Source organism: Ornithorhynchus anatinus, chromosome 16 (genome assembly GCF_004115215.2).
Source record: "Ornithorhynchus anatinus isolate Pmale09 chromosome 16, mOrnAna1.pri.v4, whole genome shotgun sequence".
Taxonomy (NCBI): domain Eukaryota; kingdom Metazoa; phylum Chordata; class Mammalia; order Monotremata; family Ornithorhynchidae; genus Ornithorhynchus; species Ornithorhynchus anatinus.
Genome location: NC_041743.1, coordinates 45,270,981 through 45,294,146, shown reverse-complemented (window position 1 = coordinate 45,294,146; position 23,166 = coordinate 45,270,981). Strand labels below are relative to the sequence as shown.

Genomic DNA, 23,166 nt, shown 5'->3' with positions numbered 1-23,166 from the left:
GCTTTGGCCTTGGCCTCGAGCGTGAGTGGTGTGAAAGGGAACTGAGCACTTAGCACAAGTGGTGGAGCCACTCTGGCTCCAGGTGTTTCCTTTGCCTGGCCAGATTAGATCTGGCAGCTTGGAAAGTTGGCCCTGGTGTGTGGAGAGTGAGCCCTGTGGCTCTCTGCTCTCAAGCCTTTCCTCTTCCCATCGGTCCCTGAGGATATGCCCACATGTCGCACATATGGGTGCCGCACGCACTCTTCCCAGCTTTGCTGGGTTGGCTCCACGTCCCATCTTGGCCTCAATGAGGGTTAGAAGCCCCCTGACCGTTCCAGTGGGTTGGGCTGAACCTTCAGGGGGACAGGTCCGGGTTCCAGTCGGTGGGGTGCTGGGTGCCGGGGAAAATTCCAAAGACCTGAAACCTGTCCTTGAGCTTCAGGTCTAAGTGGGGAGACAGTAGATATACCTTGGTGAATAAGTTAAAGTGAGTAAATAATTTTAAATAATTTATGAATAAATAGATAAGTAGAGTGCCGCAGAGGCTGCTAGGATGGCATGACCGGGAGGGTGGGGACGTCAACAGGGCTGGGAGGAAGGGGGGGTGGTTTGGCGTTGCTGAGGCGAGGGTGTGAGCAGTAAGCCGGAGGCAGGAGAAGCGAGAGCTGGCTGGCCTGCCGGCGGTTTGCATGGGAGGAGTCAGGAACAAGAACTCTGCGCTCAGAGGAAGAAGAGGCAAAGGTGAGAGGGTCACTGCCCCCGGGGGGAGCTATGAGCTAAGGGTCAGGACTTTCTGTTCCCCTAGAGAAGAGGCTTGGAGCTCCTCTGCCTTTCTTCTCCATCCCCATTTCACCTGCAGCTTATGGTTGCGGGAGTGCCGGGGATGGTGGAGAGCCATCAATCCTGGTCCTTTCTGGCACATGATCCCATTCCCAGATTGCAGACTCTTCCCTTGACTCTTTTTGGCTGGAGCCTCCCCCACAGGAAGCCTGTTCCCTCAGACAATCATTCAGTCTTTGATGTTTACTAGTAGAGCGCCTACTGTGTACAGAGTGCTGTACTAAGCACTTAGAGTAACAGACAGGATCTCTGCCCTCAAAGAATTTAGACCCAGGGAAATACAAGGGCAGCTTACCCAATCTGGCTGAGTGCTGCAGAAACAGCAGAGGCAGATGGGTGGTGGACCAACCTAGGGGCAGCGGGCAGGCCAGCAGACTGGCTCAGTAGGCGGTGGACAGACCGGCCTGGAGACGGCGGATAGGTGGGCAGGGACTTTGGGAGGGTCAGGCTGGCAAAGGCAGGGCTCTGTGGCCCTGCTCATACTCCCCTCAGTCCAGGCAGAGTTGATGTGAACAGCAGTGGGAAGGGATTGCCAATCACCACACCCACCTGTGCTGAGGGATAAAAATCTCAGCCCAGAGGGCAACTAGATCACTCCATGGGGTGGGAAGAGGCCCCGGGAGGTGGGCAGGCCCAGGCGAGATGATTTCGGGAAGGAAAAGCATGAGGCCGAAGCCTCTCAAATGCCAATAGTGAATCTCCCTGGCAGAGAGGCTGGCACAGGTGCCCAGATGGGGCTAGGCTCTGGGCATTAATTCCCAGCTTTCTGAGCACGGCTGTGCTCCTCCTTGCCCCCTGCCCACCACCAAACACACAGGGAGAAGATAACATTGCTGTGCCTACTTCCCCACAGGGTTGTTTATGTGGTTGTGCATGTGCCCATCCCTAAGTGCTCCAAGGTTTTGCTGGGCTCCAGAGACCTGCAGAAACTCCAGGATTTCCTGCTTGAATGGCTGGTGGGTAGTGGCACCTCACTAGGCACTGCAGAGCCCGCCCTAGGAGAGGGTAGGTGCCGCCCTGCCTGTGACTTATGGAGGCTCTACCCTCAGCAAGGGAGCAACAACTCTTCCTGAGATTGACTTCCCTAGCAGCAGGGCTATGAGGACAGGCCTTCAAGATTGCCTGTGGTGCCCGGGGGAAGTGGTGTCCTTCAGGGCCGGGTTTGGTGCCCGCCCGGCCTTGAGTTCCTGCAGTTGACTGGCTAATGGCAACAGCTTTAAGGCCTGAAAGTAGTCTGTTCCTGCTGTTTGTCGTGTCTCTCCCCACCCCACTTTTCCTCCATAGTCCCAGGCTCCTACACCTCCCTCCCCATCCTCACTGCTCCCTCCTCCCCACCCTCAGGGTACCCCCTCCCGCCAGTGCTTCTTCTCCTAGCCCTCCCCAACCGCTCTTCCTTCCTCACCTCCATTGCTCCCCCCTTTACACTTCACTGCTGCCTACTCATACCCCCTCCTCACCCAGCGCAGCCTGATGGCGGAGGGGGGCAGGGCCATGCCACGTCCCTTGAGTGCTCAGAGCCCCCTGCCATGCCCTGATCAGATGCGGGATGCCCCCTCTCAGCAGCTCCTGGGTGGACCCAGGGCCGGGTCCTGGCCAGGGGGAGGGCTGGCGTCCCACCCGCCCACCCTCCCGTATCCCGCTGCCGACAGCTCCGGTTTCACTCGCCCCGTGTACACGGCTCCCGGGGTAGATGGCACGCCAGGTAGACGGAGCCCTGAGGCCTGCGGTGCCTTTCCGACATCAGGAAGGACTGAGCCGGAGTCGGCCGGGGCAGGGAGAGGGTCCCAGGGGGCAGACAGATCAGACTGACAGACTGTAGCATTCCCCCTCTGGCTTCGGAGCCTCCGCCCGACCGAGGCTACGGGCCGAGTTACGTGCGGGGAAGAGCTGAGTTGACTTCGGGGACCGCAGCTACCTCTACCGCCTCGAACATCTGAGAAAGAGCCGGCAACCTCTCATCTCCTCTCCCCTCTCTCCTCCTTCCCCTTTTCCCCTGCACTCTCCCTTCCTTCTCCTTCCCCCTCCTCTCTCCCCCTCTTCATCCCTTCCCCTCCTGGCTCCCTTCTTCCCCTTTTGTTTCCCCCTCTTCCGCCTTCCCTCTGTGCTTACCCTCTTCCTCTTTCCCTCTCCTCTCCATCCTCCCCCTCTCCTCTCCCACTCTTCCTCCTTTCCCCTGTGCTTTCCCCCTTCCTCCTCTCCCCTTCCCTTTCTCTCTCGCCTTTCTGTTCCCCTTCTCCTACTTTCTCCTTGCCTCCTCCCCCCTCCCCTCTCCCCTCTGCCCCTTAATAATAATAACAATAATTGCGGTATTTGTTAAGCGCTTAATGGGTGGCAGGCACTGTACCAAGCGTTGGGGTGGATCCAAGCAAATCGGGGTGGACACAGTTCCAGTTCCACGTGGGGCTCACAGTCTCAATCCTCACTGTACAGATGAGGTAACTGAGACCCAGAGAAGGGAAGTGACTTGCCTAAGGTCACACAGCAGACCAGTGTGGGTTTAGAACCCATGATCTCCCGACTCCCAAGCCCGTGCTTTATCCACTACGCCAGATTGCTTCCCTGTCCCTCCTGCGCACTGCTCTCTCTCCCGTCTCCCCTCCCCTCTAAGGACCCTCCTAAGCTCGGGAGCGGGCAAGGGGAGGAGGGTCCGGCCAAGGCGGGTCAGCCTGGCTGCCTTCGCTGGAGCTGAGCCTCAAGGGCGGGCTGGCCCCGTACCAGACCCGCAGAGGCCCTCCCGCCTGCCCCGCCCGCCCTTTCCTGCTCGTCCTTCAGCCGCCTTCCTGCCCGCCCCGGCCCGGGTCCCTCTCCCACCAGCCTTCCCACCCCCCACGACCCCCCGCGGGTTTGGGGAGGGGGATTCTTGGCGGGCCTGAGCTTCCCAGACCGCCTCTCGGCCGGGCTCTTTCTCTGGCTGCCGAGAGATGGAGAGATGGTTCGAGCCTGCGGGGACCGTTTTTCAGCTTCTCCCACCTCGAACACAGACCCCTCGGCATCCAGCCCCGCACTCCGACAGCCAGGCTGGCAGGCTACTCTTCCGGTGGGGTCCCAGTGCCTGGGCGGTGAGGGGGTGGGTCTCCAAGCTCTCAGACAGAGGCCACTCGATCAGAGCAAATGTCTCCAACGGTCATCTTGTCTGCTGTATGACCTTCGGCAAGCCATTTCACTTCTCTGGGCCTCGGTTACCTCATCTGCAAAATGGGGATTAAGATTGTGAGCCCAACGTGGGACAACCTGATTATCTTGTATCTACCCCAGCGCTTAGAATAGTGGTTTGCACATAGTAAGCGCTTAACAAATACCATTTTTATTATCATCTGTCCGGGGGCACTCCACCCTCTTCTCCACCCCCCCACCCCCCATTTCACTCGCCTGTCCGTTGATCCTCAGCCAACCGGGACAGCCTCCCCCGCCCCAGTTCCCTCCTTCTCCCCCCTCGATAATAATAATGTTGGTAACTCTCCCTTCACCTCCCCTCAGCTAAGCCCTCTTATCCCCCCTTTCCCTCTGCTCCTCCCCCTCTCCCTTCCCCTCCCCTCAGCACTGTGTTCGTCCGCTCAATTGTATATATTTCTATTACCCTATTTATTTTGCTAATGAGATGTACATCACCTTGATTCTATTTATTGCTATTGTTTTAATGAGATGTTCATCCCCTTGATTCTATTTATTGCTATTGTTTTTGTCTGTATGTCTCCCCCGATTAGACTGTGAGCCCGTCAGTGGGCAGGGACTGTCTCTGTCACCGATTTGCACATTCCAAGCGCTTAGTACAGTGCTCTGCACATAGTAAGCGCTCAATAAATACTATTGAATGAATGAGTGGAAAGAGCACGGGCTAGGGAGCCAGAGGTCATGGATTCGAATCCCACTGTGCCACTTGTCAGCTGTGTGACTGTGGGCAAGTCACTTAACTTCTCTGCGCCTCAGTTCTCTCATCTGTAAAATGGGGATGAAGACTGTGAGCCTCACTTGGGACAACCTGATGAACCTGTATCTCTGCACATAGTAAGTGCTTAACAAATATTCATTCATTAATAATGTTGGTATTTGTTAAGCGCTTACTATGTGCAGAGCACTGTTCTAAGCGTTGGGGTAGATACGGGGTGATTAGGTTGTCCCACATGAGGCTCACAGTCTTAATCCCCATTTTACAGATGAGGTTACTGAGGCACAGAGAAGTTAAGTGATTTGCCCACAGTCACACAGCTGACAAGTGGCAGAGCTGGGTTTCGCACCCATGACCTTTTACTCCCAAGCCCATGCTCTTTCCACTGAGCGACACTGCTTCTCTGAGCCACGCTGCCCACCCTCTGTCATTGTAGGCACCTTTCTAATAATAATTATGGTATTTGTTAAGCACTTACTTTGTGCCAAACACTGTGCTAAGCGCTGGGGTGGATACAAGCAAACAGGATTGGACACAATCCCTGTCTCACGTGGGGCTCACAGTGTCAAACCCCATTTTACCGATGAGGGAACTGAGGCCCAGAGGAGTAAAGTGACCAGCTCAAGGTCACACAGCAGACAAGTGGTGGAGCGGAATTAGAACCCGTGACCTTTGACTCTCAGGCCCGTGCTTTAGCCACTGGGCCACACTGCTTCCCTACCGTTACGGTCTCTCGTCCCTCCTGCGGACCTGTCACTATCTGATGGTATCAAGTGGCCCGGACGCTCCCTCCCTCGCCAGCCTGGCCATCCCCCTGCCTCCGCGCAGGCACGTCCGGCTCTGGAGACCCTCGGGGAAAAGAGTCGGACCCCCTCACTCTGGGGGCTCCTCCTGCCACCCTCTCTCCTGCCCGAACCTCCCCTCGGTGGAGTCAAAATTCCTACTGCCGCAGCCGGGCCTCGTCCTGCCCTGCCCTAGCTGGGCGTCCCCGACGGGACGGGGCGGGACGGGACATCTCCGAGCCCCCCGCGGGCCCGTCGGGGGGATAGGGGATGGACTCCCGAGGACCGGATGGCCCCCCGCAGCCCGCTCCTCGACCTCCACTATCCGGCTTCCTGCTCCCCGCGGGCGTTAGGTCGGAGCTCGGGCTAAGCAGGAAACTGAGTCAGCCACCTGGGACCCAGCCCTTTCCTCGCCAGTCCCGCCCCCCCCAGCTCCCCGCCCCACTGCAGCTCCTGGAAAGCGGAGCCAGTCCGGGAAGCATGCGGTGCGACGCTGCCCCCGCGCCCCCCACCCCTCTGGACAGCCACTTCTCGGGTAAGACGCTTCCCACCCTCTTGGCCTGGCGGCTGGGCCGGGCGAGGGTTGGGTCAGCTGTACTCCGGGGGCCCGGGGGCGGAGGAGGAGGGAGGAGGAGACTGCAGGTTCAACTCGGGACTTAGCCTTCCGTCATTTGGGATTCTGTCGTCCCCCAAGCACGGACTCTTCCACACCCGGCTCCCAGGCTGCAGCAGCATGGCGTAGTTGAAAAAGCACGGGCCTGAGAGTCAGGAGGTCATGGGTTCCAAACCCGGCTCCACCACTTGTCTGCTGGGTGATCTTCACTTCACTCCTCTGGGCCTCAGTTGTCTCATCTGTAAAATGGGGATTGAGATTGTGAGCCTAACGTGGGACGGGGACTGTGTCCATCCCGATTTGCTTGTATCCACCCCAGCTTTTAGAACAGTGCCTGGCACATAGTAAGCGCTTAACAAATACCATTACTATTATTGTCAGTCGGGCCGGGAGGGTTACCGGGTCTGGAGGCCTCTGGGTCCAGGACTGAGTCAGATGTTGTCAGCGGGAGGTCGGGATCCAGCCCCAGTACTGGGGGGCCGGCAGAGGGAAGGGGAGAGTGTGTTTGGGATTAGTTGGGATTCCAGACCTGGCTGGATCTTGGAGGGAGAGTGGGAAGGGGTGGGGAGAGGTGGAGTGCCCTGTTCCCACCCTGCATCGACCCTGCTCTGACTAGAGGCTTGTCTAGGACCCTGGTTCAACAAAAGTCAGGTCAGTGACATCAGGGCACAGGAGTTCTGTGGTCCAGGCTAAGGTTCAGGTGGACTGGGGGAGGGATGTGGTCCCACTAGCCCCCATAGTCTAGCAGAGGAGAGGGGCTCCAGTTAGGAATCGAAGGAAGGTCGGGAGCTGCTGGTGTCTGGGAGTCTCTCACCTCCCTGATTGACCTCTGTGGTCTCAATCCAATCCCTAGCAGCCTTGGGGCTAGCCTGGGACCCTGGACCAAACTTTGCAGCTTCTGGCTACCCTCATTCATTCATTCATTCATTCATTCATTCATTCAATAGTATTTATTGAGTGCTTACTGTGTGCAGAGCACTGTACTAAGCTCTTGGAATGTACAATTTGGCAACAGATAGAGGCAATCCCTGCACAGCAATGGGCTCACAGTCTAAGAGGGGGAGACAGCAAAACAAAACAAGTAGTCAGGCATCAGTTCCATCAGAATTGATAAATACAATCATAGATACATACACATCATTAATAAAATGGAGTAATGAATAATATATCCAAAGATACACAAGTGCTGTGGGGAGGGGAAGGGGGGGCCCGGGAGAAGGCCACCTGCCCTTTGGGACTCTTTAGCATGAATGAGGCTCCTCAGAGCAGGGTGGGTGATTGTGGAGGAAGCCCAGCTAGGCCAGAGAGAATAGGGAAATGGGTGAAAGCAATATCCTCCTGAGTCCTAGCCACTGGTCCCTGGCTCCTAGTCACTGAACCCCAACACCCAGCATATGCCAGGTCCCAGGGCTCAGGAGATGGCATGGGCTTGGGGAATCCCCTTGGCTAAGAGCCAGTTGGAGGCACATCCCCCTGGTGACAGCAGAACATCAGGCCAGGTGGGGGTTGGCAGACGGAGACAGAGGAACATCAGGCCTCTGTCCAGAGAACAGAGGGGGCCAGACTGGTTCTGGCCTGGGCACTTGTGGGTGCCAATCTGTGTGTGGTGGTTAGCGTGGAGATCACTTAACTGACAGCCACTCCTGAGGTCATGGACAAAGTAGAAATGGCAGCCAGAAGGAGCCAGGAGGCGAGGCTGTTGGGGAACAAACCCTGTGTGGGCTCTTCTGGAAAGCCTCACGCTAAGCTGACAGCCTCAGCACACAGACCTGGACTCACAAGGCCAAGTGAGACTGGAGGGCAGGGACAGTCAGTCAGTCAGTTATTTATTGAGCACTTACCATGTGTAGAGCACTGTACTAAGTGCTTGGGAAAATACAATATAACAATATACCAGACACATTCCCTGTCCACAACGAGCTGATAGTCTAGAGCGAGAGACAGACAATATTAAAAAAAAATACAGATGTGGACACAAGTGCTGAGGGGCTGGGAGGGGGGATGAATAAAGGGAACAAGTCAGGGTGACGCAGAAGGAAATGAAAGAAAAGAAATAAGGTTTAGTCAGGGAAGGCCTCTTGGAGGAGATGGGCCTCAATAAGGCTTTGAAAGTGGGGAGAGTAACTGTCTGTCGAAAATGAGGATGGAGGGCATTCCAGGTCAGAGGCAGGATGTCGGCGAGTGGTCAGCGGTGAGATAGACAAGATAGAGGTGCAGAGAGAAGATTAGCCTTAGAAGAGCAAAGTGTGCGAGTTGAGTTGAAGAATAGCAAGGTGAGGTAGGAGGGGGCAAGGTGATTGACTGCTTTAAAGCCAGAGGTAAGGAGTTTCTGTTTGATGCGGCAGTGGATGGGTAACCACTGGAGGTTCTTGAGGAGGGGAAAAACATGGCATGAACATTTTTGTAGAAAAAGGATCCGGACGGTAGAGCGAAGTATGGACTGGAGAGGGGAGAGACAGGCGGCCAGGAGGTCAACAAGGAGGCTGATCAAGGCAGGATAGGATAAGAGCTTGTATTAGCGTGGGAGCAGTTTGGATGGAGAGGAAAGGGAGAATTTTAGCGATGTTGTGAAGGTCGAATCGACAGAATTTAGTGGTGGATTGAAAATGTAGGTTGAATGACAGAGAGGAGCCTAGGAAAACGCCAAGGTTACAGTCTTGTGAGACAGGAAGGATGGTGGTGCCTTCCACAGTCAGGGGACAGACAGAATTTGTGTTGAAAGATAAGGAGTTCTGTTTTAGACACGTTAAGTTTGAGGTGAGAGAGGGACATTCAAGTAGAGATGTCTTGAAGCAGGAGGAAATAAGAGACTGCAGAGGGGGGAGAGATCAAGGCTGGAGATAGAGATTTGGGAATCATTTACATAGAGGTGGTAGTTAAAGCCACGGGAGCAAATGAGTTCTCCAAGGGAGTGGGTGTAGATGGAGAATAGAAGGGGACCCAGACCTGAGCCCTGAGGGACACCCATGCTTAGGGAATGGGAGGCAGAGGAGGAGCCCTCAAAAGAGATTGAGAATGAGCCTCCAGAACAATCGGAGGAGAACGAGGAGAAGATGGAGTCAATGAAGCAAAGGGGTTGGATAAAGTTTCCAGGAGAAGGGGATGGATGGTCGACAGTGTTGAAAGCAGCTGAGAGGTCGATAGGGATTAGGATAGAGTAGAGGTCATTGGATTTGGCAAGAAGGAGATCATTGGTGACCTTTGAGAGGGCGGTTCCGGTGAAGTGAAAGGGAGGGAAGCCAGATTGGAGGGGGTCAAGGAGAGAAATGGAGAAGAGGAAATTGAGGCAGCGGGTGTAGACAACTCGCTCAAGGAGTTCGGAGAGGAATGGCAGGAGGGAAATGAGACAGTAACTGGAGGGAGCCGTGAAGTCAAGGGAGGGTTTGTGTGCTTTTTTAGGTTAGGGGAGACATGGGCATGTTTGAAACTTGTGGGGAAGAAGCCATTTGAAACAAACAGTTGAAAACGGCTGTTAGGGAGGGAAGAAGGGAGGGGGCAAGTGTTTTGATAAGGTGTGAAGGGATGGGGTCGGATGCGCAGGTGGAGGGAGTGGATTTTGAGAGAAGGCAGGAGATCTCTTGAGATTCCACTGGGAAAGATGGAAGAGCTGAAAAGTGGGCAGTATGGGGAAGGGACTGGGGACGAGCAGGGGAGATTTTAGGGAGATCACGTTTGAGAGTTTGAATTTCTCAAAAAAGTAGGTGGTCAGGTCACTCTGTACTTCACTCCGCTGCCCCGATTATCTTTCTACAGAAACGCTCTGGGCATGTCACTTCCCTCCTCAAAAACCTCTAGTGGTTGCCTATCAACCTTCACGTGAAGCAGAAACTCCTCACTCTTGGCTCCAAAGCTCTCCATCACCTTGCCCCCTCCTACCTCACTTCCTTTTTCTCCTTCTACAACCCAGCCCATACACTCTGCTCCTCTGCCGCTAACCTCCTCGCTGTGCCTCATTCTCGTCTTCCTGCTGTCAACCCCTGGTCCACGTCCTACCACTAACCTGGAATGAACTCCCTCCTCACATCCGCTAAACTAACTCTCTTCCCCTCTTCAAAGCCCTACTGAGAGCTCACCTCCTCCAGGAGGCCTTCCCAGACTGAGTGCTCCCTTTTCCTCTGCCCCTCCTCCCCTCCCCATTGCCCCTACTCCCTCCCTCTGCTCTACCCCCTTCCCTTCCTCACAGAACTTGTGCATATATGTATATATTATTTATTTCTCTATTTTATTAATGATGTGTATATATCTATGATTCTATTTAACTATTTTGATGGTATTGATGCCCGACTACTTGTTTTGTTTTGCTGTCTGTCTCCCCCTTTTAGACTGTGAGCCCATTGTTGGGCAGGGATTGTTTCTATCGTTGCCAAATTGAACATTCCAAGCACTTAGTACAGGGCTCTGCACACAGTAAGCGCTCAGTAAATGTGATTTAATGAATGAATGAATGAACTAGGAACAAAGGATGAGGGAGGTGGGGGGGTAGGGGGTTTAAGGAGGGAGTGAAACATATGGAACAGCTATTGAGGGCAATGAACATGGATGACAGTAAGGATGGAGAAATAATTTTGCCGAGCAAAGGGGAGAGTAGAAGTTAAAACATGTAAGGATAAACTTGAAGGGGATGAGGTCTACCTGATAGCTAGATTTTGGCCAGCAGGCTCCTGAAGTTCGTGCACAAGAGCAAAGGAGGCAGACTGAGGAGGTGACTCAGGGCTATATGAGATCCACAAAGGGTTAGGGGAGGGAGGGAGCTGAGGACAGAGCAGGGCAGGATGGGTCAGGGGAGGAGTGAGAAAGGGGAGCATCAAGGCTGTGGTGACCATCACATTATTTATATTAATGTCTGCCTCCCCTTCTCTACTGTAAACTCGTTGTGGTCAGGAATGTGCCTGTTTATTGTTGTATTGTTGGGCAGGGCATTTTGACAGGGCACTGGGAGGAGTTGACCAGCTAGCTGCCTGTGCCCACTGAGGACTGGGAAGAGCAACTTGGCAAGGCACTGGGAGGAGTTGACCAGCTGCCTCTGCCCACTGAGGACCAAGCAGGGCATCTTGTCTGGGCGAAAACTCACAGAATGAACACCTGAAGGCTGCGACTGGAGCGTGGAGGTTTCAGGAAATCCTGTTTCCAAACGGCTGTGGTGGGAGAGGAGGAAGGGAAGATCAGACAAATCTGGGGGGTGGGGAGGAGAGGGTATTTGTTAAGTGCTTCCTATGTGCCAGGACCTGTACTACACCCTGGGGTGAGTACAATACAACAACGAACAGGCACATTCCCTGCCCACAACACTGCGGTGGATGCAAGCAAATTGGGTTGGACACAGTCCCTGTCCCACAGTCTCAAACCCCATTTTACAGATGAGGTAACTGAGACTCAGAGAAATGAAGTGATTTGCCCAAAGCAGCACAGCAGACAAGAGGCGGAATCAGAATTAGAACCTATGACCTTCTGACTGCCAGGGCCAGGCTCTATCCACTACACCATGCTGCTTCTCAACATCACCTCCCCTGTAACCAGGTGTTCGGTTGCTCTCTCTTTAGCTATCAGTAAATGTCACCTCGAGACAGTTATATAGAACAATCCAACCAAGAAAGAAAAGTGTTCTAATGGTCTTGAAATCCCCATTTTTGTTCAAATGATGCTGAGATCCAAAGTCTCTGGGCCAGGTGGTCTGGTGAGATCATGTCCCTGCCCCCTTTTATTTAATGGCTCCTCTGAAGACAGGCTCTCTGGGAGCGAGTTGAGCGATGAATCCTTCTCTGGAACTGTCTGGAAGCCAATGTGCCCTACTGGGCTAAAACCTAGAAAGATACAATCTTAACCACAGAATTGTTAGCCAGATAAGTACCCAGTAGCATCATATGGCCAGATCAAAATTGATCAGTTGTAACAGCTCTTTCCCAATAATATTTAACAGTAGCACATATTCCCAATTATTATTCTTCCGTAACTTTCCAAATCTCTGTGATCTAAAACTTTGCTGTCCCCTTTAAAGGAGACACAACTGCAAAGGCAAAATAAACATCTTTCCTTTACCCATGATCAAAGACAGCATTCAGGGTTTCCATTTGTTTTAACCTGTAACACAGTGAAAAATTTATATTAAAAATCATTTGAACCAAAGATCAGAGTAACAAGCAGAGATGAACAAATAAACCCCATTTCTAAAAGATCTAACTTGTAGCACTCAGCAATTAAATCTCTCATTTGTGCGCAGCTGCCTCCCTTATCACAAGCTTCTTTAAGATTAATGGCTGAAAAAGTTTCCCAGCTTAATCCTATTCCAGTTAATAGTCGTTTTGAGGCTGGGGTTTTGTGTGAATCTAAAACCCCTTGTCAAATAAGGAAATGTCCCACTCTGATCGTCGTTCAGGACACACTCTCTGTAGTTAGCCTCCCTACAGCCTTCTGAAGTCCTCCAGGGTGGCCTCCGGGGTTCTCTCGGGGAATTCCCCGCACCAGACTCAAGACTGCCCCGCACCAGACTCATTCATTAATTAATTCAAGGAAACCTTCGGCTTCCTTATCCAGAAGCTTAGTCACCGTGGCTCCCGTCCTCCAGAGCCTTCGGACCCACTGTAACCAACTCTCTGACGGGAACTTCCGATGCTTCTCCTGGAGGCCAGCTAGCTCCCCTCAGGTAAAGCGGGGTAACCCTCCGTTGCAATCCCTCAGGGTCGACGGACCCGGCCGTTGCCCCGGCAGGGGAAGGGGCTGTGGTCAACTCTTCCTTAATGCCCGGGCACTTCCTCGCCAGGCGATGGAGAAGGGGCCGATAACCCAGCCGAGAGGGACTTTCCCCTAACTCATCCTCTTCCCCTTCCCTCTCCCGCTTCTCTTGGGTCGTACCGGTCCCATTCCGGCCCGTGGGAGGTCGTGGGTTCTAATCTCGGCTCCGGCACTTATCAGCTATGCGATGATGGCATTTGTTAAGCGCTTACTATGTAATAATAATAATAATAATGTTGGTATTTGTTAAGCGCTTACTATGTGCAGAGCACTGTTCTAAGCGCTGAGGTAGATACAGGGTAATCAGGTTGTCCCTCGTGAGGCTCATAGTCTTAATGCCCATTTTACAGATGAGGTAACTGAGGCACAGAGAAGTTAAGTGACTTGACCAAAGTCACACAGCAAACAAGAGGCTGAGCCGCGATTTGAACCCATGACTTCTGACTCCCAAGCCCGGGGTCTTTCCACTGAGCCACGCTGCTTCTTTGGGTGCCCATGGGCAAGTCACTTAACTCCTCCGTGCCTCAGTGACCTTATCTGTAAAATGGGGATTAAGACTGTGAGCCCCACGTGGGACAACCTTGCATCTACCCCAGCGCTTAGAACAGTGCTTTGCACATAGTAAGCGCTTAACAAATGCCATCATCACCATCATTCCGCGACGTTCTCATACATTCCCGCCTGTACCGAATCTATTAGAGTCTTTCTCTTCTCTTCCAAAACTTCCTCAACCTCTGGAGCCCCTTTCTTTTCCAGGATCTAAATCCTCTCTGTCCCGCTCAGCCTCTAAGGGTGGTCACTGCGACGTCTCCGCCCGCTCCTCCACCGCCTTCACCTCTTCCCTAGCACATTCCAGTGCTTCCAGGGGGAGTACGATAAAGATCTCCTCGCCCCCCGCCTCTTTCTTTGTCTTACTAGCCTGCTGCCCTTCGTAAACTGCTCACAAATCGTTGCTCCGCTACTCCACGCCGCGGACACTCTTGACCGGTCCTATCGGGAGAGGTCTAATTTAGCTCCCCCAAAGGATTTGTGGTCCCCTTGCCCTAGCCATATCACACTTCTGACACCGAGAAAACGTCTGCACAGAGGTCCCTACTCTGATCTGTGTGGGCGGATTCGGGATAAGGCCGGGAAAAGGAGCACAAAGTTCAGACCAGTCACTTGTTTAAACAACCGCGATTTATTATACTGACAAAATACGGGATAAACGACATCCGCGAACAAGCATGCTAAGGACCACATAATCTATTCGCGAAGACCGCGTTCTTCCAAACATTTCCCGACTGGGGAGTCATAATCTCGTCGCATACGACCGCACTCTTGCAAACGCTACGCAACTTGGGAGTCAAAATCTATTGTCGTACAACCTCGCTCTTCCAAACACTAACCGATTTGGGAATCATAATCTATTCGCCTACAGGGCTGGAGCACTGAAATCCTCCCTTGTCAGTGGGGGTCTTATAATATCTGGTAATAAATAAGGGCGGCTTCCGATTGGTTGCTGTTGTCCAAATCCATTCCACCACGGCCAGGTTGTAGCAGGTGTTGGTTCTGTGCTTCCATTCTCCTGTTTACGCGCGTTATTCAAATGTGTGAATCGGTGGGCTAACAAAGGACCGTGGGCGAGGCGTGGACAAACATTCAAGCGTTTCCCTGTCTCGTACATCGACTTTCTTCCGCATTTTTCCTGACTTGTCCTGAAATAACGGTTCGGCCAAAGTGGAGTCCCTTGGATCTCGTATAACAGCCACCTAGCTTGGCTGTGGGGCAGAGGATTTTCCAAGGCCCGGTTCAGTCCTCATCGGGCCCCTGGGGACGCGGGCATCATGAGGGGCAGGCTCCTGGCTCTGCCGCCTGTGAACCACTCCCGCGATCGGTTGACGACATCTCTCCTGGAGGCATTAGTGCTGACACTCCTGCTGCTGGCTTGGGGGCCGAGAGGAGCTCAGAGCATCTCCGGCGGGGGTCGAGCCCTTCTTCCAGGCCCCTACTCGGAGCCGCACAGGTTCCCAGGTCGCTCAGGCCGGTGGGAGAGAGGTTGGGAGAGCACTCTCAGGGTGATGGTAGAGGCCAAAGGGGATGATCGCCTGCATTTCCTCTCTCTGAGTGACTCGGCAGTGGCTTTCTCTGTTTCCTCAGTTTTGCAATCTTCAGCACCCGCGCCGAGCCAAAGACAGCTACTGGAGTTGAGTCAGGCAGCGCAGGGCTGGGCCTCCCAGGACCAGGCCCACCAGGACTGCGGGGTCCTGCTCGAGGGTGGCGGCTGAGGATCCTCACCGACCACAGCACAGGTGAGCGTGGGACGGCAACAAGACGGGCTGGGGCGGGGGGGGGGGGAGGGATTTGTGGGATTGGGCTGGGAGGAGGAAAGGAGCCTGGAAATCCCACAACCTGGGTCTATAGGGGACCTTGAGAGGTCATTTAGGACGTCCTTCTGCCTCTGGCCAAGCCCACCCCAGCCCACTCAAGCAGAATAAGATCTAGAGAATCCGAAGATCCACAGAAAAGGGAAAACAACTCTCTGCTTCAGCCACCATCCCATAGTCTGCCCGAGTAATGTCCCCCGGCAGTCCCGCCCTGGACTCTGGGGGTCAGGTGGCCCCAGGGGACCTCAGAGTCTCCTCCTAAGTCAAATGAGGACTAGGTCAGTAGCCAGGTGCTGACAGTTCTTGCCCTCCTTGACGGGGCAGGCTGTAGTGTGCCCTGGTTAGGGGAGCAGGAGGATGGGCAGGAAAAAGAGAGCCCCTCTTCTCCGCAGATTCTGGACTCTGAATATGGGTCTGTCTCCAGGCAATGGGGTGTGTGTGTGGGGAATCAATCAATCCATCAAATAATCAATCGATCATATTTATTGAGTGCTTACTGTGTGCAGAGCCTTGTACTAAATGCTTGGGGGAGTACAATATAATAATAATGATGGCATTTGTTAAACTCTTATTATGTGCTAGGCACTGTATTAAGCACTGGGGTGAATGCAAGCAAATCGAGTTGGACACAGTCCCTGTCCCATGTGGGGCTCAGAGTCTCAATCCCCATTTTACAGATGAGGTAACTGAGGTCCAGAAAAGTGAAGTGACTTGCCCAAGATCACACAGCAGATAAGTGGCAGAAGTGGGATTAGAACCCATGACCTTCTGACTCCCAGCCTTGTGCACTATCCACTACTGACATGTTCTCTTGCCTATGAAAATTTACAATCTAGAGGGGGTGGTGAATGTGTGTGTGGTTGGGGTAGGTGTGCACATGTGTGACGATGAGCGTGGTCGTGAGGGTGTGGCAAGCATGAGTGTGTGCATTGGTGATTGGGGGGTGCTCGTATGTGTGCACATATGGGTACCAATGTGCATGTATGTTTGTGTGTGTGTGTGTGTGTGAGAGAGAGAGAGAGAGAGAGAGAGTCAGCCAGTCTTTCTTCGTATTTATTGAGAACTTACTGTGGACAGAGCACTGTACTAAGTGCTTGGGAGAGTACAGTATAACGATATTACAGACTCATTCCTTGTCCACAACATGTGTGTGCATGTGTGTGTTTGTGTGTGATAGGGGGTGTTGCAGAGTGAGATGCCCACTGTGTCCTCTGGGCAGGGACCCTAGCAGCCCCTTGAAAGCCCAGTCCAGTTCCGAGCTGGATCTCTTGGCCAACGGGAACCAGAGAGGAGGAAGCAGCAGCAGTAGAGGAAGAGGAGGCCCAGCAGGGCGGGCAGGAGGAACTCCAGAGGCAGCAGGGTGGTGAGAGTCACAATTATAACAGTGCTATTAAGGGCTGACTACGAGCCAAGTACTGTATTAAGCACTGGGGTAGATACAAGATAATCAGGTTGGACACGGGCCATATCCCATATGATGCTTCCATTCTAAGGTATTCAAGAGCTTAGGTACAGTAATAATAATAATGATAATAATAATTGTGGTATTTGTTAAGTGCTTACTATGTGCCAGGCACTGTATTATCTCAGCTCCTCCACTTGATAGCTATATGTCCTTGGGCAAGTCACTTAACTTCTCTATGCCTCAGTTACCTTATCTGTAAAATGGGGATGAAGACCATGAGCCCTACGTGGGACGACCTGATTACCTAGCACTACCCTAGCGCTTAGAACAGTGCTTGGCACATCGTAAGCGCTTAACAAATATCAACATTATTATTATTGTTATTATTAAACGCTGGAGTGGATACAAGCAAATTGGGTTGAAACAGTCCCAGTCCCACATGGGGCTCACAATCCCCATTTTACAGATGAGGTAATTGAAGCCCAGAGGAGTTAAGTGACTTGCCCAAAGTCACGCAGCAGACATGTGGCAGAGGCAGGATTAGAACCTAGGTCCTTCTGCCTTCCAGGCCTGTGCTCTATCCATTAGACCACACTGATTCCTCTGTAGTGTGGAGTGCGAGGAAGGAAAGAGTGTAGGGTTTCTTCTCTGTGTCGCTGCCCCTGCCAGGCTTATTTTCTCCCAACTGCTGCTGTCCTTGAAGCTGGCTGTTTATTGGCCTCTCCCGGTGGATGGCGGGACGGGGCCAGTCCTGGAGTGATGGCCTGGTGGGGCTGACCTGCAGGCAGGTGGGGGGCAGGTGGCCGTGGTAGGGCTATCAGCACGTACTCTCTGAGAGTGGCACTTTGGCTTCCAACAGCTGCCATCGTGGCCGTCATTGGCCCTCGAGCTCTGGAACTCAGGTTCGACCTTTCCCTAGCCCGGCCCTTGTCCACCTGCCCGAGCTGGAGGGATAGAGGCCGTGCGGGTTTCCAGCCATCCGAGGCCTTTGGTTAGAGAAGCAGCGTGGCTCAGTGGAAAGAGCATGGGCTTGGGAGTCAGAGGTTATGAGTTCGAATCCCAGCTCTGCCACTTAGCTGTGTGACTGTGGGCAAGTCACTTGACTTCTCGGTGCCTCAGTTACCTCATCTGTAAAATGGGGATTAACTGTGAGCCTCACGTGGGACAACCTGATTACCCTGTATCTACCCCAGCGCTTAGAACAGTGCTCGGCACATAGTAAGCGCTTAACAAATACCAACATTATTATTATTATGAGAGTCGCTGCCGGGGTGGAGAGGGCCCCAGGACAGGGTTCAGCCCTCTCCTTGGGGAAGCCCTGGGCGGTGGCCGTGGTGGCAAGCACTTTCTGGACTAAGGAGGAAGAACAGTCAATCAGGGAGGGGCCGACGGTGTCTCTCAGCACCGCCCGGGGCTGCGTAGCTCCTCGCCCAGTCCTCTGCCTCTGGCCTCAGGTGAGAGAGATTGCCCACCCAGCTCGACCCAATCCATCGCCTCCACCCCCGGCCCCACCGCTGAGCAGGTGCGCCTGGTTGCCGTCAGGGGTAATAATAATAACTGTGGTATTTGTTAAGCACTTACTATGTGCCAGGCACTGTACTAAGCGCTGGGGTGGATACAAGTAAATAGGGTTGGACGCAGGTCCCCGTCCCACGGGAAGCTCACAATAAATCCCCATTTTACAGATGAGGTAACCGTGGCCCAGAGAATAATGATCACGGCATTCGTTAAACGCTTACTATGTGCCAAAGCACTGTTCTAAGCGCTGGGGTAGATACAAGGTAAGCAGGTTGTCCCACGTGGGGCTCACAGTCTTAATCCCCATTTTACAGTTGAGCTAACTGAGGCCCAGAAAAGTGAAGTGACTTGTCCAAGGTCCACACAGCAGACAAAAGGTGGAGTTGGGATTAGAGCCCCTGCTCTTCTGACTCCCAGGCCCCTGCTCTATCCACCATGCCATGGTTGCCAAAGGCTCCCTAACCCGCTTGCCCGCAGGGATTAGGGACTCGGGCGGGCCGATCCGGGGGCCGGGAGAAAGGCAGGTAGTTCTGCCAGTCCTAGGGCCCGCCCCTCCGCCCAGGGGGTTAACGGGAGCCGCGGTCCTCTTCCCGGGTGGGCGGCGTTTTCCCACGACCACTTGTCTCAGAAGCCCTCGGGGCCGAGCGCGCCCACGCCCCCGGGGTTTGTGCCGGGCCGCTGGCCGGGTAGCCGAATAGGGGCCGGGGGTGAGGGGGCGAGGGGTGAGGGCGTGGGGCGGGTCGGCCATGGGCCCGAAGGTGCCGCGGCCCGAGGAGTCGGGACTGAACCCCCAAGGTCCTTCCCGCCCCCATCTCTGCAGATTTGGATGGTATCAGGCCCGCGCTCGGCCCGGGCAGGGCCTCGGGCCCGGGTTCCGGAGAAGCTGGACCCAGAGATAAGCCTGCGGTCTGGGCGAGCGAGGTTCTGCAATCAGATCAGAGACCATGGGGACTCTGGGGAGACAGCGGGGCGAGAGAGGGGGGGCCCCCAAGGGTCCCCTTCGTCGGGGGCCGGGGTAGGGTCCGGCAGGAGGAGCCGGATTTGGGCAAGGTGCACTTGGTCGGCGCGCCCTGAGCCGGGAGGCGCACGTGGCCGTGGGCGTCAGCCCCGTGAAGGCGTCACGGAAACACCGGGCCTGCTGTTGGGGTGACTCAGCCCCGCTGCACTGGGCCGCCTGCAGGGGCGGGGGCTATTGTGAAACTCCAGGGGCGCCCTGGGCCTCCCCGCTTTCTCCTGAAAAGGGAGGCTCTCCAAGCTCAAACTCCCCCAGCTCCGAGCGACCCTTTCGGCCGCGACCCCCGCTTCGGCTGGGGTGAGCTCCTATTCGGGGACAGCCAGCGGCCCCTCGCATCCTCCAGCTCCGTCGTCCCCCCTCCACGCTGCCCTGCAGGCGGACACGGGGAGGGCCGGAGCCGGTCCGGCCTGTGGGGCGAAAGTCCGTGATTCGAGTGCGGGGACGATGCGGGAGGGACCGGGCGGGCGGGGCCCTCGACTGCCACACCTCTATGGTGCGGAAGGGGTCAGTCCCCCTCGTCTGTAAAACGGGCAGGAAGACGGTGAGCCCCACGTGGGACGTGGGCTGTATCCAATCTCATTAGCTTGTATTCACCCCAGCGCTTAGTACAGTTTCTGGCACGGAGTAAGGACCTACTATCAAGAAAGGGGGTCCCCCAGGCCCCTCCAATCTCCCCACGAATGTGTATGTGCGTGTGTGGGGGGCCGGGGATGACGGGCTGAGCTCGGTGGGGCAGAGCGCAGATCTGGACGACCAGAGAGAAAGAGAGGTCCTGGGAGAGAGCGACCCTGCGTGAGAGGCGAGACGACCCATTCCAAGGAAGAGGCCCGAGCCCGTGGGAAGAGGGTGGGTCTGGGTCTGTGCCAGGCGTGGCCAGGCCTTCCCTGAGGGCACTGGGCATTTCCCGGAGGCCCGGGGCTGGCGTGGGTGGAGTGGCCGTCACTGTCCTCTTCAGGCCCGTCCCTCCCTCCGCCCTCCCTGAGGCCCAGGACGCCCTCCCCCGCCCCCATCTCATTCACAACATTCCCTCCCACAGAGTCCTTGCAGGGAGGGGGAGATGTTGGGTGGGTGGGCCCTGCCCCGGGCTGGGAAATGAGAACCAGGAGCGCTTCCAGTCACGGCCCCAGTGACCACCGAGAGCTTGCTTTTGCAGGAGTCCCAGGGAGCCCGAGGGTCCGTCCCCCAGCCGGGCCATGTCTCCCCAAGGAGCGATGTCGCCGGGCCCCAACACCACCAGGCGAGTGGACTCCGAGTTCCGCTACACCCTATTCCCCGTGGCCTACAGCATCATCTTCGTGCTGGGCATCTTTGCCAATGGCTACGTGCTCTGGGTCTTCGCCCGCCTCTACCCCACCAAGAAGCTGAACGAGATCAAGATTTTCATGGTGAACCTGACGGTGGCCGACCTGCTGTTCCTGGTGACCATGCCGCTGTGGATCGTATACTACTGGAACCGCGGTGACTGGATCCTGCCCCCGTTCCTGTGCAATGTGGCCGGCTGCCTCTTCTTCATCAACACCTACTGCTCCGTTGCCTTCCTGGGCGTCATCACGTACAACCGCTTCCAGGCCGTGACGCGGCCCATCAAGGCGGCCCAGGCCACCACGCGCAAGCGGGGCATCGTCTTGTCGCTGGTCATCTGGGTGCTGATCGTCTCCAGCGCCCTATACTTCCTCGTAGCCGAAGGCACCAACATAGCCATCGAGGCATCCGGCCGGAACGTGACCCGTTGCTTCGAGAGCTATGAAAAGGACAGCCAGGCAGTACTGGCCATCCACATCTTCATCGTCGCCAGCTTCTTCGCCGTCTTCTTGCTCATCTTAGTGTGCAACCTGACCATCATCCACATGCTGCTGGCCCAGCCGTCTCAGGCGCAGTCGGTGCGCGGCGCGGGTGTCAAGAGCCGCGCCCTGTGGATGGTGTGCACCGTGCTGGCCGTCTTCATCATCTGCTTCGTGCCCCACCACGTGGTCCAGCTGCCCTGGACGCTGGCCGAGGTGAAGTGGCACAACCACCGGAGCCACCAGGGCATCAACGACGCCCACCAGGTGACGCTCTGCCTGCTGAGCACCAACTGCGTGCTGGACCCGGTCATCTACTGCTTCCTCACCAAGCGTTTCCGCAAGCACCTCACCGAGAAGCTGCGCAGCCTGCGCGGGAGCCGCAAGTGTTCCCGGGCCACCACCGAGACGGGCACCGACGGGGTCGCCATGCCGCTTAATGCCTTCGCCGGCTACTCCGTCAAGCAGTAGCCAGTCGCTGCTCCCAAGGACCAGCCCTCTCAGGCCGGGGACGGGACAGGGATCTGGGCCGGGAGCCTGGAATGGGCCTGCCCCCGCCAGCCACCTCCCGGCCCCAAGCCAGAGACCAGTAGACCCGGCTACCCACCGCTGGCCAGAACTGGGGGGAGCCACCCCCTCAGACCATCCCCCTCAGGGTTCTGATGCTAAAGAGGCCTAGCCTCCTTCAACCTCCACCCCACCCGGACGCCCCCACACTCCACCCTGGCACCCGGCCAGGAAAATATCTGGGCCGGGGGGCCCGATTCTCCCCCAAGCCCCCACGCACCCCATTAAGCCTCATTCTTGCAAGCATAAGATTCCGTCACTGCCACAAGGCCAGGAAGGCTCAAGTCAAAGGGCCGGAGAGCCCCCAGGTGCCGCAGTGCTGCCGCCAGCTTTGGGCAATGCTGCCGGCAGGGCGGTGTGGGTGTGTGGGTGTCGGGACATGAGCGTGCATGTGTGTGAGTGCGAGTATATGTGTGGCAGCGGCAGCATGAAGCATGGAGGCTGCCTGCCCCACCCCCGCCCTCCCTCCACACTCCCTGCGCTTGATTGGCATCTATGGGGAGCCAGCCAGTTCCCCGGGGGGCCGGGGGCCTTCCCCGGGGTTCCACGGTGATCCGAACCCCCCTCTGCCTGTCTGCCTGGCTCTGCCATCGCAAGGTATGGATTAGTAAATCTATTTTTGATACACAAACAGCCTCGTTAATATTTACAGCCCGGATGGAGCAGCAGCGGGCCTTGGGGAGGCTGCCGCCGGGCTGGATCAGCAGGATTGCTGGGCTGCTGGCAGGCGGGGCCAGCTGCGGGCAATGAACCAGGCCTGCAGCTTTCAGGGGGCATTGCGTGGCAGGGGCGGCTGCCCGGACCTTCGCAAAGATGGTGGCCGGATGGCGGTTGTCGCTTAGTGGGGCAGAGGTTGGGCTTTCAGAGCTAGGCTGCCTGGAGTGCTAAGCCAAGGGGCACCCGCAGGGGTGGTGGTAGGGATGTGGGGAGGAAAGCAATGAGGCTTAGCGGCTAGAGCACAGGCCTGGGAGTCAGAAGGACATGGGTTCTAATCCTAGATCTGCCACTTGTCTGCCGTGTAACTTTAGGCAGGTCATTTCACTTCTCTGGGCCTCAGTTACCTCGTCTGTGAAATGGGGATTAAGACTGTGAGGTCCATGTGGGACATGGTCTGTGACCAACCTGATTAGTTTGTATCTATGCCAGCACTTAGTAAAATGCCTGCCACATAGTGTGTGCTTAACAAATAACATAATTTAAAAAAACAGGAGAGATGCTGTTCCCTAAAACATGAAGTAAAAGCAGCATGGCCTCGTGGAAAGAGCATGGACCTGGGAGTCAGAGGATCTGGGTTCTAATCCCGGCTCTGCCACGTATCTGCTGTGTGACCTTGGGCAAGTCACTTTATTTCTCTGTGCCTCAGTTACCTCATATGTAAAATGGGGATTAAATCCTACTGCCTCCTACTTAGATTGTGAGCCCTGTATGGATCAGGGACTGTGTCCAACCTGATTAACGTGTCTACTCCAGTGCTTAGAGCAGTGCTTGGCAAATAGTAAGCGCTTAACAAGTACCATAGTAATAATAATATGAATTTGTATTCCCATGTAGTGTGATGGGGTGGGCCATTAGGAAGGTAGGGGATGACTCTTGTGGCCCTGCCTCCAGACACCTTGATGTCTGAAGCCAGCTCTGCCGAAGGTGGGTTCTTCCTCAGGGTGGGCTACTTCTCAGGCCAACCACTA

The 23,166-nt window shown here is 55.3% G+C and overlaps 1 protein-coding gene across 1 annotated transcript; it reads left to right on the top strand.

Moving 5' to 3' along the window:
• The first annotated feature begins 622 nt into the window (after positions 1 to 622).
• Positions 623 to 22,108, top strand: PTAFR (platelet activating factor receptor). The gene is made up of 3 exons (XM_029080445.2): positions 623 to 720; positions 14,969 to 15,120; positions 20,287 to 22,108. Exon 3 carries the CDS (start codon positions 20,327 to 20,329, stop codon positions 21,383 to 21,385), a length of 1,059 nt encoding a protein of 352 aa, XP_028936278.1. The 5' UTR covers positions 623 to 720; positions 14,969 to 15,120; positions 20,287 to 20,326; the 3' UTR covers positions 21,386 to 22,108.
• Positions 22,109 to 23,166: the final 1,058 nt, after the last annotated feature.